Source organism: Adiantum capillus-veneris, chromosome 19 (genome assembly GCF_014529385.1).
Source record: "Adiantum capillus-veneris isolate H3 chromosome 19, ASM1452938v2, whole genome shotgun sequence".
NCBI lineage: Eukaryota > Viridiplantae > Streptophyta > Polypodiopsida > Polypodiales > Pteridaceae > Adiantum > Adiantum capillus-veneris.
In genome coordinates this window covers 101,886,219-101,904,230 of record NC_140949.1, presented here as the reverse complement: position 1 = coordinate 101,904,230, position 18,012 = coordinate 101,886,219, and the positions used below count along the sequence as shown (strand labels likewise).

General features: G+C 41.0%; 1 protein-coding gene across 1 annotated transcript in view; it reads right to left on the bottom strand.

Annotated features, from left to right (window-relative positions):
* Nucleotides 1-660: 660 nt before the first annotated feature.
* Nucleotides 661-18,012, bottom strand: part of LOC147434560 (uncharacterized) — a 31,698-nt gene continuing 14,346 nt past the window's right edge. Inside the window, exon 2 of the mRNA XM_086489974.1 lies at nucleotides 661-1,216. Within this exon, the coding sequence (XP_086346100.1) occupies nucleotides 1,139-1,216 (78 nt within the window). The 3' untranslated portion in view covers nucleotides 661-1,138. The remainder of the gene's footprint in view (nucleotides 1,217-18,012) is intronic.

Below are 18,012 nucleotides of genomic sequence, written 5' to 3'. Positions count from 1 at the left end.
TTTCTTTGCTACTCAACCAAAAGATAAGAGCTACAACAACGAAGTGAAAGTACACAAAGTAGACTATGCACAATGGGTATAGTGTGAACCCACTAGTGAGCAAGTCAGTAGATGAGTTTGCCATCGCTCTCAGTATGTAGACACTGTTGGTGTAACCTAGTTGTCACTTCATTGGAAAACATCCAATGAAGTGAGCAACTTGTAGCACGATATTATGTGAGCAAAAACCTACCAAGGCTTTGTGCGAATGCACTCTAAGTGGTGCTCGAGGATATTCACGCAATCTTTGCGATTACACACGTGATGTAATAAACCAAGGGATGCTCTAAATGCATGCCTCTATTTAGCTAGTTCCTTTCTTCTTTTTGTTAATTTCCAAACTCCTATCAAGAATATTCATCAATAGATTCAAAAAATATTGCGATGGAACTTACCATCTTGATTAATCAATTCATATCTTTGAAAACGCATGCGACATGATCATCTATGTTATAATAAAGAAAATTTTTGTGTGTAAAATCATCCATTATATGCATTTTTCACAGTTTCACTCGAAGAAATTAATACACAATGATATTTGTTACATCAAAGAGTACATCCCACGAATAAGCTTCTATAGAGTATACAAAAAACTAAAATGGTAACAAAAGTGGGGAAAATATAGAGTGCTAATTTGATAAGAAATACATACGAAAACCTAAAATGGTAACAAAAATGGGGAAAATAATCTTAATCATGTGCTACAACCGTTCGAAATGTTTGTTTACAAAATAAGGATTCTAAAATACATGGATGTTGTTGATTGATCTCTAGCAAACTAAGTAAATCTACTAACATAATATGGCGGAAGGGGGAGCCCTTTACACGTGTCACAATCTGCCACCTGAAAGCTAAAGTCCAAAACTAAAAGAAGTCCCTTTGCACGCGATAAATAAGAAGAGAGGGGGAGAGAGAGAGAGAGACCGCCGAAGGCGACTGACAGTACTAGTAGACTAAATAGACATTACAGGTATACTCTATGTTACAACAACCACTAGCTAAGATAATTGGCTAATAAGGAAGCACATACCAGGAAGCATTCACCCCTTTTGACACAACAAGAATAACCTTATTAAGAACGAGGATCTGCATCCAAAGGCTACTCTTGAAATTGTCTAGCTGTTGCTGCAAACTTCGATTGACATGAAAATGTTCTCCCTAAAAAAGAGCACATAGGCTGCAAAATATAAACCCATATAAGCATTAGTCCTAGGAAACTTTACATTTGTAAAATTCACTATGATAGAAACTTTTCTGTCCAAAAGCTAATCTTCTAACATCATTAACATACTTAAATGAAACTTAACAAGGTGAGAAGTCACAATTGCCTACATAAGATAGCATGCATATGCACCAACGACTACTCAATGTACCTTAGAGTGTGTGACCCACACTCACAAGAAGATTTAAAGATTTTCTCATGTAGGAAAAGGGAGACTTTTTCAATGTTTTTCATACAATGCATAACATCATGAGCTTCTGCTCGGGAGGCACGGCATACCTAGCTAGGTACGATTGGGGGCAGGGGACCACCGGCCCCCCCACCGGGCCGGCGGTCCCCTGCCCCCAATCGTACCTAGCTAGGTATGCCGTGCCTCCCTCACATAAGCTCATGATGTTGAGTTAAGTCAAATGTGGGAATTATTGTGAGAATCTATCCAAAACTTCTTGTGACTATGTGCATTGTTGCCATTGTTCGGAAAAAGCCTTAATCCATTTTACCTAATCCTCAAGCAAAATAATTGCAAATTAAACTATATTTTTAGTATTTTTTTCTAAAATCCAACCGGCACTTTTTTTTTCACTCTCCTCACAACCAGCTCTCTTAAATTTCTAACTGGCTCAAGGCTAAGCTAAGGCACACTTTTCTTGAACACTAGTTATTGTTGAACGAGGAGAGTAATGTGGACTATCATTGAGCGTGGGCCTACGTACACAAAACACAATGCTTAGTCAATGCCTCCTATAAGACCGTAGAAGAAAAAAAAGTTTACCCAATGGCGGTGTGGTGCTATGACGTATTTTTAACATGACCAAAAGATTTACAAGATTAGGTATAACAAAGGGAGATAATGCTCGACCATCTTAGCCAAATTATAGGTCGATTGGAAGTCTACTCACGCAAGCTATCAAGGATGTGAGATCATTGTTGCTTTACAATGTGAATTCAGTGTGTTACTTAGAAACTTTCGAAAGGCGCATAACACACGATAATATTGTGGACTACCTTAAGGGCAATGGGGAACATAAAAGCCTCTTGGAGTGGCAACAAAATTCTACAAAGAGTTTGGGGAGGATCTAAAAATTCCGATAACTTGATTGGCAAACAAGGCTCTATCAGAGGGACAAATGGATGCTAGCATGAAAAAAGGACTGATCAAGCCTATTCCCAAAAAGCTAATCTCACCCAGCATGAATGCATCCTCCTTCAATTGGCCAACCTTGACAAGGAATATCACAAAATCTTGTGATCGTACATTGCAACTGCCTTGAAGGCGATGAGCTTTGGACCCAAAATGTGCTTGATAGTTCACACACTTGGGGAGGGTAGCTGCTCTAAGATCCTCTTCAATAACAAGCTGGTGGAAATTTTTGGAGTGAAGAGATCAATCAAGCAAAGTTGCCCCCTTGCCTCACTTCCTTTTTGCAATTGATTCACATCCAATTGTGATTACCCTTGAGAAAAATTCTGTGAAAGTTGCCCCCTTGCCTCACTTCCTTTTTACATTTGATTCATATCCAATTGTGAATCCGCTTGAGGAAAATGCTATGAAAGGGGAAATCCAACGTCTCTCACTCCCAAGGGGCAAAAAACTGCTAGCAAAATTGTTTGCAAACGATTCATTGCTCTTCATAAAAGCCAACAGCAAAATGCTAAGAGGAGCATTGGAGATCGTCCAGATGTTTTCAACTACTTTAGGCTCTAACTGCAACATAAAAAACCAAGATTGATTTCACTCATTCAAAACAAGTCGTTTTAACCTTGTCGAATGGTCAAGGAAAGTTTCCTCAAAAGGAAAAGCGCTCAAACACCTCGGTGCTCCACTTGGTATAGACATTTCACATAAGCAAAGATTCAATTGAGTCCTGGATAAAATTTACAATAAGATGAGAAGGTGGGAGTATGCACTCCTCCCCCTTCCATAACAGAGTAGACACGACTCCTTGGAAATGGGGAAAATGGGAATGGGTGGCAAGACCCAAGGCAAGTTGAATTGGGATCTTGCACTCAACACTCCATGCAAAAGCCATGTGTAAAAAATTGGTAGTCTCCTTAACACCTCAAAGGTAGGAATGGGCAATCATGGCTTGGGATATGATTGAAAAAGAGATTCTCTCGCAAGGAGGCCCATGGAAGGAGGTTAAAGTGCATGATAAAGTTATGGCTCCAAGTTGGACGAGCCTGAGGCTTGGGGGCTACACCATGGGGGAGATACTACAAAAGTGCATCATCATTGGAATGGAGCGAGAGCTTCAAAACTTTAGGTGCTCCATCTTACACTGGTCCTCTTGGCTCTCTAAGCTAGAGGGAAGATCTTTGAATACCTTTTGGATGGAAGTTTCTAGAAAATTGAAAAACAAAGGGATCTCTAAACTATAACATTTTTGAGATGATGACAACTTCGAAGGAAGTGGGCCAAGTGGTGGTGCACATAGTTTGAATTTCACAGTAGGAAAAATTTGGACTCTCAAAGGGGCCCTATAAGGACTTTGACTTTCTCTCTCTTGTTCAAAAAGGGCACACGGTAAATTTTTTACAAATGAAATCAAAACTTGGCATACCTTTTGGAATTAGAATGTACTCATTGAGCTCTATCTAGTGATATATAGCATGCCATCAAACTCCTTATATTCTAGAAGACTCCATTTCTAGATGTGACAACTCTATCTTATAAATGGAATCTCTCCCCACATTTCAGCTTCAGTGGGGAGGCCATAACTTCTACAAATCAACTCCAAATTTGTCGAAGTTCGTTGATTTAGAACCTACTTTCTAAGAGCTTTCCAACGATATGTTGGTTGATAGGGTTTTGATGAAGCGTTCATAGACTTCACTGGGTTGCCCACTTTGGAGAAGAGAGACAAAGTCAAACATCCTTATAGGGCCCCTTTGAAAGTCCAAATTTTCCCTAATGGAAAAGGCTTCTGATTAGTAGAGACTCAAACACCTGTCCTTGGGACACAACTATTTTGACATTGGCCCAAAGATAGAGATTTTACCCTTACCTATAATAATAACTAGTATCTAATTCTCCCAGATGATTTTCTCATATTAATCTGATCATTTAATATGGGGAAGTGCCAAGGGACAAAAATCTAGAAAATTGGTTAAGCTCGTAGACCGGCCACAGTAGGGATCAAAGGAGGGAAAATAGGCATCCAAAGGGGGGTCCATGTGCAAAAGAGCAAGGTGCAACAATGGGCTTAAAAGACCCTAAGGTTCAGCCCATTAAGACTTCCAGAATGCTAAGGTTCCAAAATTCACAGATCGTCTACAATGGTCAAAAGCTTAGGAAATTGGATACTTTGTGTGTGTCCCAAAAAGTCTTCACAAACTCCTACATAGGAGCGGGCGAGCCCAAAAAGTAGGAGATGAGAGAGAAACACACACACACACACACACTCACAAGCTTCCTTTGTACACAAGGGGAAAGAGGGACACATGTCAGCTCCCTAGGCCAGATGCCCACAAGGTGTACTCAAATCCTATTGGATGTCCATGGAGGTGGACCAATGAGAATTAGGCTAGAGTAAATCTATTTTAATTGATTTAAAAACACTTCATAAAAGAACCAATAGAAATTAAGCTCTCTAGAAGACTATTGGACAGTCTCCCAAAGGGTCCAATGAGAGTTTAGTTGAATTAATTAATTACCAAAAGCTCTCACAAAGGGGAAAGGGAGACACATGTCAGAAGGCTATCACTTTTGCTCCTAAAATCCTATTGGCTAAGCCTGGGGAGGTCCAATGAGGTGCTAGCAAGAGCAAATAGCAACAGGGGTAGACCAAGAGAGAGAGGGGGACTGATTTTTCGAAGGCAATTATCCACACACACTCACACAAGCTCATGTGTAGAGGAAGAAGACTATCTCTCTCTTCTCAAGCTTTAATGGAAAGCTTATCACCTACTCCAGGCTTGTGAGAAGGGAGGCCTACACCAACAACTCTTGGCTTTGTGATGCAAATCCAACCAAGAGCCAAGCTTCAATGCATGCTCATCTCCTCTACCATGCTAATTAAAAAGCTAAGATATGCTAGTATGAGTGATTATGTGAGGAGATGTACATCTTTCTCGTAAGACTACTCCTTCTTCCTCTCAATCTACTCTCATATCCCGCTAGCTCTCACCATCTTCGAAGGTGTGTGAGGTCTTAGGTCTGAGACCATGAGGGAATTGATGTTGTGTTTGATAAGTGTTTTTCTTAGTGCTTGAAGTTTCCACCTTCATTGCACTAGCTAGTATTGAAGGAACACAAAGAGTTGTATTGTAAAATGTCTCTCTGGGAGAAACCATAATACAAGGCCTTTTGGAGGGGGGACCGGTTCCATGCAAATCTGGTCCTCAACCCTTGTCAATTTCTTAATTTCTCTCTCTTTTGAAGTATTGTTCATGCTATCTAACTAGGTGTTATGCTTTTTGTTGCTCTCTCCACCCAAGCACTCTTGTTATTCTCATTAGGAATCTATTCTAATGAAATGCTCACTATGTTCATGCTATTTTCCACTATACACAAGTTACTAGGCCATTAAATGTTACATTAGTATCAGAGCACAAGGTTTCTCTTTTCTTGCTCAATGAGGGAGGTCTTCAAGCTAGCTATAAATGGTTGGTATTATTAATTGCATGTGAGTAATAGGGATTTTTTAGCCTTGCAGAGCGCCTGTCTTTGTTCAGTTAATGAGGCATCACCGTCGAGAGCTATGGTCTTAACTGGAGTCCTAGGGTGCTTGCCTATGTCTTAACCACTATTGAGCTATTAGAAGCTTGACAGGAGCCGGTGCTGTTTTGGTGTCCAACGACCCTCTCTTCTATACCTTGCAAGTAATGGTATTCGAGCCACGGGTACAGTAGCTTGAGTGCTTTTTCTAAAGGGGTAAAGAGGAGTAGCAACTAGGGCTTCAAGTGCCAAAGTACACCTAAAATGTTTACACCTAAAAGTTGTTAGAATGGCTAACAATAGTAAAGAGAGTGAAATTAATGTTGATATCTTTGATTTTGCTAATCAGCAGGCTACTAATGATGCCCATATGCTTGTCAACTACCTTGTTTCTAGGCTTCAACAAGCCATGGGCAATCCATCCATCCAAAGTGAATTGCAATGGCAGCTTTGTGCTCATGGGATTCTCCAAGCTCCCCACCATGACGAGAGAGCACCTAGGAAGCCTCCTTGTGAGACTTCCAAAAGAGGCCTCTCTCGATTAGGGAACAAGAAGAGGATCCATATGAAGGGCTCAAAAATTTTCTCCTTGATGACGCATCTCCTTCTCAAAGGAGAATTCAAGAGCCCCCATCAAAGGAACAAGAAACAAGTGAGGGTCCTACCACCTCGGCAGAGATGGTTCCATGAAGACGGCGGGCTAAACGCTCTCCATCACCTCCTGAACGGAGAAGACCATCGCATACTTCTCCACACCATACTTCAAAGAGGGATGACAAAAACCAAGAGAAGAAAAAGGCGAGAAAGAGGACACCCTCTTATTCATCTTCTTCATCCTCTTCCTCTTATGAAAGTGATGGTGAAGACAAACAAGATCAAGGAAAGAAAAAGGCGAGAAAGAGGTCACCCTCTTCTCCATCTTCCTCAAATTCTTCACCTTCTGAAGAAAGTGATGGTGCAACCTTTGAACCATCAAAAAGAAGAGGCCATAGAAAATCCTATACTACGTGGAAGAGGTCATCCAAGCTCAAGAAGTTCAAAGAGGGAGGGAAGAGCATCTCTTTCCTTACCTACGATGGCACCTTTGGTGCTACAGACAAAGTCTTGGCCTTTATCCAACAATTCGATGCAGCGTTTGGAGATGAGGGATTCACGGAGTCCTCTAAGCTACACCATGTAGCTATGCACTTTCAGAAGTCCGCCAGGCAATGGTGGTCTAGCCTATGGGCCAACTGTGAAGCTCCATGAACATGGAAAGCTTTAAGAGCTTCCATTATGAAGCAACTTTTGGCCACCGATGCCAAAGACAAAGTACTCACTGAATGGCGAAGCTTGAAGCTCTCTCCCTATGAATCCATTCACAAATATGTAGACAAGTTTTGGGACTTACAATTCAAAGCCACTGTCTTCAAGAAGTTGGATTTTGGAGAGCAAAAGCAACAATTTTGTGTGGGCTTAACTGAAGAAATGGTAGAGTATGTCAACTCCCAAAGGCCACGCACCATATCGGCGGTTATACGCCATATTATGGTCGCTTCTTGAATCAATTTCCAAACGGGGGCTAAAAGAAATTTTAAGCCCACAAAAAACAAGGGTTCCAATGAGCCTAAGGGGAAGGACAATGTCCAAAAGTCTCCTAAGGGCAACTCTCTCTTGAAGAGCTTGAGCGTTATCGCAAGGATAACCATTGTTTCAAGTGCGGCAAGCAAGGACATGCGTACCGCGCTTGTCCCCAAAAGAACACCCGTCATGAGCCTCCTAGAGGTACCTTGGTTGAAATCCAAGAGGAGGAAACTCACCACAAAGGATCTCCTCCATGTCGTGCTTAGGGAAAGGTAAGAGAACATGATGCTTTTATTCTCTTTGATCCTAGTTCTACTCACAATTTCATATCCACATAGTTGGCCACCAAGCTAGGCATACAAGCTTACGAGATGGGAGATGTCCTACCCACAGATGGTGCTCTCAAGGGGCAAGAAGCTTCAGTCACTCCCTTAATCCGGAAATTGAGGCTCCATGTCCAAAGCTATGAGCAAAAGAAAATATACACAGTCAAAATGAATTAGAGTTATCCAGTTTTCTCAAGGGGTTTCAAGATGTTTTTATTGACAACATCCCTTGTGAGCTACCTCCTAAACGAGGCAATGATGACCATGCAATTGAACTTCTTCCAGAAAGTTTCTCAAGCTCAACAAGAGGAGATTATGCGGCAAGTGCTAACCGTTAGTTGAGAAGGGCATGGTTAGGCCTAGCTCATCTCCATTTTGTTTTCCTGTGCTTTTAGTGCAAAAGAAAAATGGTACATATCGTATGTGTCTCGACTATAGAGCACTACATAGGATCACTATCAAGAATAGGTTTCCCGTTCCACGTGTAGAAGACCTATTTGATAAGCTACAAGGGTCCACCTACTTTAGTAGGATTGACCTAAAAAGTGGCTATCATCAAATAAGGATAGTTGATCAAGACATTGTAAAGACCGCACTTCGCACTACATTTGGTGTTTACGAATATATTGTCCTATCTTGACCAATGCACCAACCACATTCAACCGCTTAATGGAGAAGCTATTCAGGCCTCACCGAACCTTTACTGGAGTCTTCTTTGATGATATCATCATCTACTCTAATTCATTAGATGAACACAAGCAACACCTCCAAGTAATATTTCAAGTTCTAAGAGAGAATAAACTTTATGTTAATCGGAAAAAAAATGAATTTTTCTTACAAGAGATTCAGTATTTAGGTCACATTCTCTCAAGATGGCATCCAAATGGATCCATTGAAGTTAGAGGTAATAAAAGGATGGCCTAAACCAAGGAATCTTCATGAACTAAGAAGCTTTATAGGTCATAGAAAAGTTCTCACTAATAACAGGATCATTACATGACCTAACAAAGAAAAACGTTAGGTACACATGGTATGCCAAGGAGAGCAATGCTTTCAAAAATCTTAAAGAAAAGCTTATCTCCCAACCTGTGATTACACTACCGGATCTCTCAAAGCCATTTGAGGTCCAATGTGATGCTTGTGGTGATTGCCTTGGAGCTGTTTTGCTCCAGGAAGGGCACCCATAGGCTATGAAAGTCGAAGGCTCAACCCTGTTGAGAAAGATCTAGGCATAATGAAAAGGAACTCCTCGCAGTTCTACATGCCTTAGACTCATGGAAGCACTATTTATTGGGGACTCCTTTCATTCTGCGAACAGATCGCCAAAGCCTTAAGTACTTCATGACTTAGAACAAGCTCTCCGATAAACAAATGACTTGGGCAAACTTTCTTTCACAATTTCATTTTCATATTGCTCACATAGCTGGCAAGCATAATTAAGTAGCCGATGCACTCTCAAGACGGCGGAGAGTGAATGCGGTTTCCATACCAACTCACAATGATCTATCTTCTATGATAGATGAGTATGCTATTGATCCCGATTTTAGAGATGTGATTTCAGTCCTTGCACTAGGGAAGAAAGAAGAACCATTTACTTTACAAGATGGTTATCTTCTCTATAGCAATAGACTATGCGTTAGTAACTCACTCCGTGAGAAAGTAATGTATGAATCTCATGCTGCTCCTTATGCAGGGCATAGAGGGATTCAATCTACCCTAAAGGGGATGGCAACATATTTCTATTGGCCTACCATGAAAGCAAACATACAAGAGTATGTTTCTAAATGTGTGGTATGCCAAAAGAAGAAGTTTGATAGTGAGAAGCAACTTGGATTGCTTCAACCTTTGCCAATCACTAATTCACCATGGGAGAGCATATCCATGGATTTTATCTTTGGATTGCCTAAGTATATCCATGGGAATATGGGAATATGGACGATAGTAGACAGTCTCAGTAAACAAGCTCATTTTATACATGTCAAAAAGACTATCAAAGCCCATCAAATGGCAACCCTCTTCATTTCACAAATCTTCAAGTACCATGGCTTGCCAATGTCCATAGTGTCAGATAGAGATCCTAGAATGACCAGTAATTTTTGGAAGGGTCTCTTTGAGAATCTAGGGACAAGGCTAAACTTCTCTTTGGCCTATCATCCACAAACGGATGGCCAAAGTGAAATAGCTAACCTAACAATTCTTAATCTACTAAAAGCCTATGTAACGGAAGTAGATCAAAGATCCCAATGGGAGAAGTACTTACCCTTAGTAGAGTATGCCTACAATAACACTGTACATACTTCCACGGGAAAAGCACCTTTCGAGGTGATTGAGGGTAGATCAAAAACTCCCGTGCTACTTAAGGTACACGGGAAGATCTTTGATGCAGATGAGTATAGCTGAGACCTACAAGAATCTTTCCAAAAGATTAAGGATGTTATCTCTATCTCACAGCAAAGGCAAAAGGCTGTTGTTGATAAGCACAGTAGAGCCCAAGGCTTTAAAGAAAATGATTGGGTCTTATTAAAATTTCCCAAGGCTCGATTAAGGCACACGACGGGGAAGGATCCTACGGGACACCAAAAGTACTATGCTAAGTTAGCAAAAGGGTACTATGGTCCCTTCAAGATTCTTAGGCCAATCAATTTCATGGCCTATCAACTCAAGTTTCCCAGCCATTGGCTCATACACAATGTTTTCCATGTGAGCCTTCTAAAGCCTTACAAAGGAGAGCCACCACAAGAACCAACTATTGAAGACCCACCGGAGATCGAGGACCAAGAAGAGGTGCTGCTGGCCGAGTCCATTCTCCGACATGAAGACAAGGTACTAAGAGGTGGTAAGACAATCGGACGATATCTTATTAAGATCAAGAATTATCCTTTTGAAGATGCTAGATGGATGCAAGGCATACAATTAAAGGATAACCTAAACCTTGTCAACGCTTACAATGGTTCCCTAGAGTAAGAAAATGTACAAATGTTTAAAATGAACAAAGTTTTTGTCTTATAAGACTCTCTTTTTCTTTATTGTGCACAAATGTGAAGTAGTATGCATGCTCAGATCACGTTTGCCGAGATGACGTCTCCAGAACACCAAGTAGATCTTGTCACTCTACCATGGAAGATTGATAGGACTAATGTGCAGGCATGCTTGTGGCAGCTTAGGGTCTCAAGCGCCAAATGGACTAGTCATCCATTCCGGAACAATTTCGTAGGGTAACATAGGGATCCTCTACCCGCTAGGAAAAGGACTAATGAATATGCTTTATCTTCTCTACCCCATAGTCGAGGACGAATATGATTTCAAGAGAGAGGTAATGTCATAATAACTAATATCTAATTCTCCTAAATGATTTTCTCATGTTAAACTGATCATTTAATATGGGGAAGTGCCAGGGGAGAAAACGCTAGAATATTAGTTAAGCTGGCAGACCGGCCACAATAGGGATCCAAAGAAGCAAAAATAGGGATCCAAAGGGGAGGCCATCTGAAAAAGACCAAGGTGCAACAATGGGCTTAAAAGACCCTAAGGTTCAACCCATTAAGACTTTCAAAATGTTAAGGTTCCAAAATTCAAAGATTGTGTCCAATGGTCAAAAGCTTAGGACATTGGATCCTTTGTGTGTGTCACCTACATAGGAGGGGGCAAGCCCAAAAAGTAGGGGATGAGAGAGAAACACACACACACACACACTCACAAGCCTCCTTTGTACACAAGGGGAAAGAGGGACACATGTCAGCTCCCTAGGCCAGATGCCCACAACGTATACTCAAATCCTATTGGATGGCCATGGAGGTGGACCAATGAGAATTAGGCTAGAGTAAATCGGGTTTATTAATTTAAAAACACTTAATAAAAGAACCAATAGGAATTGATATTTCTAGAAGACTATTAGACAATCTCCCAAGGGGTCCAATGAGCATTCAGCAGCCCAATGGCTTGCCTGATTCCTATTGGCCAGGAGGCAAAGGGGTCCAATGAGAGTTTAGTTGAATTAATTAATTACCAAAAGCTCTCACAAAAGGGGAAAGGGGGACACATGTCAGAAGGCTATCACTTTTGCTCCCAAAATCCTATTGGCTAAGCCTAGGGAGGTCCAATGAGGTGCTAGCAAAAGCAAATAGCAAGAGGGGTCGACCAAGAGAGAGAGAGAGGGGGCTGATTCTTCAAATGCAATTATCCACACACGCTCACACAAGCTCATGTGTAGAGTAAGAAGACTCTCTCTCTCTCTCTTCTCAAGCTTTAATGGAAAGCTTATCACCTAATCCAAGCTTGTGAGAAGGGAGGCCTACACCAACAACTCGTGGCTTTGTGATGAGAATCCAACCAAGAGCCAATCTTCAATGCATGCTGTAACATTTAATAGCCTAAAAACTTGTGTGTAGCGGAAATTAGCATGAACATAGTGGGCATTTCATTAGAATAGATTCCTAAGGAGAATTACAAGTGTGGTTGGGTGGAGAGAGCAACAAAATTCATAACACCTAGTTAGATAGCATGAACAATACTTTCAAAAGAGAGAGAAATTAAGCTATTGACAATAGTTGAGGACCGGATTTACATGGAGCTGGTCCCCCTCCAAAAGGCTTTGTATTATGGTTTATCCCATCAAGAGAGACATTGTACAATACAATTCTTTGTGTTCCTTCAAGACTATCTAGTGCAATGAAGATGAAAGCTTCATGCACTAAGCAAAACACTTATCAAACACAACATCAATTCTCCCCGGTCTTAGACCCAAGACCTCACACACCTTCGAAGATGGTGAGAGCTAGCAGGGTATGAGAGTAGATTGAGAGGAAGTAGGAGTATTCTCACGAGAAAGATGTACATCTCCTCACATAATCACTCATATTAGCATAGCTTAGCGTAGTAATTAGCATGGTAGAGGAGATGAGCATGCATTGAAGCTTGGATCTTGGTTGGATTTGCATCACAAAGCCAAGAGTTGTTGGTGTAGGCCTCCCTTGGCACAAGCTTGGAGTAGGTGGTAAGCTTTTCGTTAAAGCTTGAGAAGGAGAGAGAGATTCTTCTTTACTTCACACATGAGATTGTGTGAGTGTGTGTGTGATAATGCCTTGCAAAAATCAGCCCCCTCTCTCTCTTGGGAGACCCCTCTTGCTATTTGCTCATGCTACCCTCTCATTGGACCTCCCTAGGGCTAGCCAATGACAATTAAGCAGCATAAGTGAAAGCCTTCTGACATGTGTCCCCCTTTCCCCTTTTGTGAGAGCTTTAGGTAATTTAATAATTCAACTAAACTCTCATTGGACCCCTTTGCCTCCTGGCCAATAGGAATCAGGCAAGCCATTGGACTGCTTAATGCTCATTGGACCCCTTGGGACACTGTCCAATAGTCTTCTAGAGGGCTTAATTCTCACTGGTTCTTTTATTAAGTGTTTTTAAATTAATTAAACTAGATTTACTCTAGCCTAATTCTCATTGGTCCACCTCCAAGGCCATCCAATAGGAATTGGGTACACCTTGTGGGCATCTGGCCTAGCTAGCTGACATGTGTCCCTCATTCCCTTTGTGTAAAGGGAGCTTGTGTGTGTGTGTGTGTGTGTGTGTGTGTGTGTGTGTGTGTGTGTGTGTGTGTGACTTTCTCTCTCATCCCCTACAAGCAAGGCTTGCCCCCTCCTATGTAGGGATTTGTAAAGACTTTTGGGACACACACAAAGCATCCAATTCCCCCCACGGTTGACCTTTGGACACAACCTTTGAATTTTGGAACCTTAGCATTTTGGAAGTCTTAATGGGCTGAACCTTAGGGTCTTTTTAGCCCATTGTTGCGCATGGCTCTTTTGCAGATGGCCCCCCCTTTGGATCCCTATTTTCCCTCCTTTGGATCACTATTGTGGCCGGTCTGCTAGCTTAACCAATATTCTAGCTTTTTCTCCCCTCGCACTTCCCCATATTAAATGATTAGTTTAACACGAGAAAATCATTTAGGAGAATTAGATATTGATTATTATGACATTACCTCTCTCTTGAAATCATAGTCGCCCTCGACTATGGTGTAGAGAAGATAAAGCATATTCATGAGTCCTTTTCTTAGCGTGTAGAAGATCTCTATGTTACCCTACGACATCATTCCACAATAGATGACTAGTCCATTTGGAGCTTGAGAGCCGGAGGCTGCCGCAAGCATGTCTACACATTAGTCCTATCAATCTTCCATAGTAGAGTGACAAGCTCTACTTGGTGTTTGGGAGACGTCGTTTCCGCAAACGTGATCTAAGCATGCATACTACTTCATTTTTATGCACAATAAAGAAAAACAGAGTCTTATAAGACAAAAACTTTGTTCATTTTTAACATTTGCTTACTCTTGGGAAGCATTGTAAGCATTGACAAGGTTTAGGTTATCCTTTAATTGTATGCCTTGCATCCATTTAGCATCTTCAAAAGGATAATTCTTAAACTTAATAAGATATCGTCGGATAGTCTTACCGCCTCTTAGTACCTTGTCTTCATGTCGGAGAATGGACTCGGGCTGCAGCACCTCCTCTTGGTCCTCGATCTCCGGTGGGTCTTCAATAGTTGGTTCTTGAGGTGGCTCTCCTTTGTAAGGCTTTAATAGGCTCACATGGAAAAAATTGTGTATGAGCCAACGATTTGGCAACTTGAGTTGATAGGCCATCTCATTGATTGTCCTAAGAATCTGGAAGGGACCATAATACCTTTTTGCTAGTTTAGCATAGTACTTTTGGTGTCCCGTAGGATTCTTGCCCGTCGTGTGCCTTAATCGAGCCTTGGGGAATTTTAATAAGACCCAATCATTTTCTTTAAAGGCTTCGTCTCTTCTGTGCTTGTCAGCAGCAGCCTTTTGCTTTTGTTGTGAGATAGAGATAGCATCCTTAATCTTTTGAAAAGATTTTTGTAGGTCTTGGCTATACTCATCTACAGCGAAGATCTTCCCATGTACCTTAAGTAGCAAGGGACTTTTTTATCTTCCCTCAATTACCTCGAAAGGTGCTTTTCCCGTGGAAGTATGTACAATGTTATTGTAAGCATACTCCACTAAGGGTAAGTACTTCTCCCATTGGGATCTTGATCTACTTCCGTTACATAGGCTTTTAGTAGATCGAGAATTGTTAGGTTAGCTATTTCACTTTGGCCATCCGTTTGTGGATGATAGGCCAAAGAGAAGTTTAGCCTTGTCCCTAGATTCTCAAAGAGACCCTTCCAAAAATTACTGGTCATTCTAGGATCTCTATCCGACACTATGGACATTGGCAAGCCATGGTACTTGAAAATTTGTGAAATGAAGAGGGTTGCCATTTGATGGGCTTTGATAGTCTTTTTGACAGGTATAAAATGAGCTTGTTTAATGAACCTGTCTACTATCATCCATATTCCCGTATTCCCATGGATAGACTTAGGAAATTCCCCAGGGAGGTCACCTAATAAAAATGTAACCTATCACGTGAGTTCAACATAAAGGTATTTAAAGTTCTTGAAACTTATAGAAATATATGTACAGAAGGGTATTATTTTCTCAAATATGAAAAAAACTTACAGATTTTAAAAGAAAAGGGTACATTATATTCCTAACAAAATTCACAGATAAGGGGTTTTACAAACATGTCTTGAACGCACGTGATATGGTAGTTTTACACATAGTGAACCCCCCGAGGGAAATTCAAAGATAAAATCCATGGATATGCTCTCCCATGGTGAATTAGGGATTGGCAAGGTTTGAAGAAATCCAAGTTGCTTCCCTCTATCAAATTTTGTCTTTTGGCATACCACACATTTAGAAACATACTCTTGTATGTTCACTTTCATGGTAGGCCAATAGAAATATGTTTCAATTCCCTTTAAGGTAGAGTGAATCCCTCTATGCCCCGCATAAGGTGGAGCATGAGATTCATACATTACTTTCTCACATAGTGAGTTAGTAACACAGTCTATTGCCGTAGAGAAGATAACCATCTTGTAAAGTAAATGGTTCTTCTTTCTTCCCTAATGTAAGGGCTGAAATCACATCTCTAAAATCGGGATCAATAGCATATTCATCTATCATTGAAGATAGATCATTGTGAGTTGCTATGGAAACCGCATTCACTCTCCATCGTCTTGAGAGTGCATCAGCTACTTGATTATGCTTGCCAGCAATGTGAGCAATATGAAAATGAAATTGCGAAAGGAAATTTGCCCACCTCATTTGTTTGTCAGAGAGCTTGGTCTGCGTCATGAAGTACTTAAGACTTTGGTGATCCGTTTGCAGAATCAAAGGAGTCCCCAATAAATAGTGCTTCCATGAGTCTAAGGCATGTAGAACTGCAAGGAGTTCCTTTTCATATATGCCTAGAGCTTGCTCAACAAGGTCGAGCCTTCGACTTTCATAGCCTATGGCATGCCCTTCTTGAAGCAAAACAGCTCCAAGGCAATCACCACAAGCATCACATTGGACCTCAAATGGTTTTGAGAGATCCGGTAGTGTAAGCACAGGTTGAGAGATAAGCTTTTCTTTAATCTTTTTGAAAGCATTGTTCTCCTTAGTAGACCATGTATACCTAACACTTTTCTTTGTTAGGTCATGTAATGGTCCCGTAATTTGTAAGAACTTTTCTATGAAGCGTGTATATATAGTATGCACACATACCTATAAAGCTTCTTAGTTCATGAAGATTCTTTGGTTTAGGCCATCCTTTTATTACCTCTAACTTTGATGGATCCATTTCAATGCTATCTTGAGAGATAATGTGATCTAAATACTGAATCTCTTGCAAGAAAAATTCACTTTTCTTTCGATTAACATAAAGTTTATTCTCTCTTAAAACTTGAAATATTACCTTGAGGTGTTGCTTGTGTTCGTCTAATGAATTAGAGTAGATGATAATATCATCAAAGAACACTCCAGTGAAGGTTCGATGAGGCCTGAATAGCTTCTCCATCAAGCGGTTGAATGTGGTTGGTGCATTGGTCAAGCCAAAAGGCATGACAATGTATTCGTAAAGATCAAATGTGGTGTGAAATGAGGTCTTTACAATGTCTTGATCAACTATCCTTATTTGATGATAGCCACTTTTTAGGTCAATCCTACTGAAGTAGGTCGATCCTTGTAGCTTATCAAATAGGTCTTCTTCCCGTGGAACGGGAAACCTATTCTTGATAGTGATCCTATTTAGTTCTCTATAGTCGACACACATACGATATGTGCCGTCTTTCTTTTGCACTAATAGCACAAGTGAGCAAAATGGAGATGAGCTAGGCCTAACCATGCCCTTCTCAACTAACTCATGCACTTGCCGCATAATCTCCTCTTGTTGAGCTTGAAAAACTCTATAAGGAGGTTTGTTAGGCGATGAACTTCCTGGAAGAAGTTCAATTGCATGGTCATCATTACCTCGTTTAGGAGGTAGCTCACAAGGGATGTCGTCAATAAAAACATCTTGAAACACCTTGAGAAAATTGGATAACTCTAATTCCTTTTGGTTGCTTTTATTTTCTTTTGCTAAAGCATTAGGTTCATTTTGAGAATCTTTAACAAAAATCATGTACACGGAAATAGAGCTCTTTATTGACTTGTTGAAAGCTGGCGTATGTACAATGGGGATAGTGTTACCCATTTCCTTAGCATCTATATACATGTCTTTTTCCCTGAACTTAAAGGAGATTCTCCTTTCAGGGAATTTAACATTGGCAGCTAGGCGATCAAACCATGGTGCCCCTAGGATTACATCCTCATGCTTGAGAGGAGAGATAAAGAAGTCCTCTTTGTCCACATAGCTTTGGACATGAAGCCTCAATTTCCCGATTAAGGGAGTGACTGAAGCTTCTTGCCCCTTGAAAGCACTGTCTGCGGGTAGGACATCTCCCATCTCATAGGCTTGTATGCCTAGCTTGGTGGCCAACTCTATAGATATAAAATTGTGAGTAGAACCAGGGTCAAAGAGAATAAAAGCATCATGTTCTCTTACATTTCCCCAAGCATGGCATAGAGGAGATCCTTTGTGGTGAATTTGGTGAGTCTCCTCCTCTTGGATTTCAACCAAGGTAGCTCTAGGAGGGTCTTGGCGGTTGTTCTTTTGGGGACAAGCGCGGTACGCATGCCCTTGTTCGCCGCACTTGAAACACCGGTTATCCTTGCGATAACACTCAAGCTCTTCAGGAGAGAGTTTGTTTTTACCTTTGTAAACTCCCTTCTCTTTAGCTTTGTTGGAGTTGCCCTTAGGAGACTTTTGGACATTGTC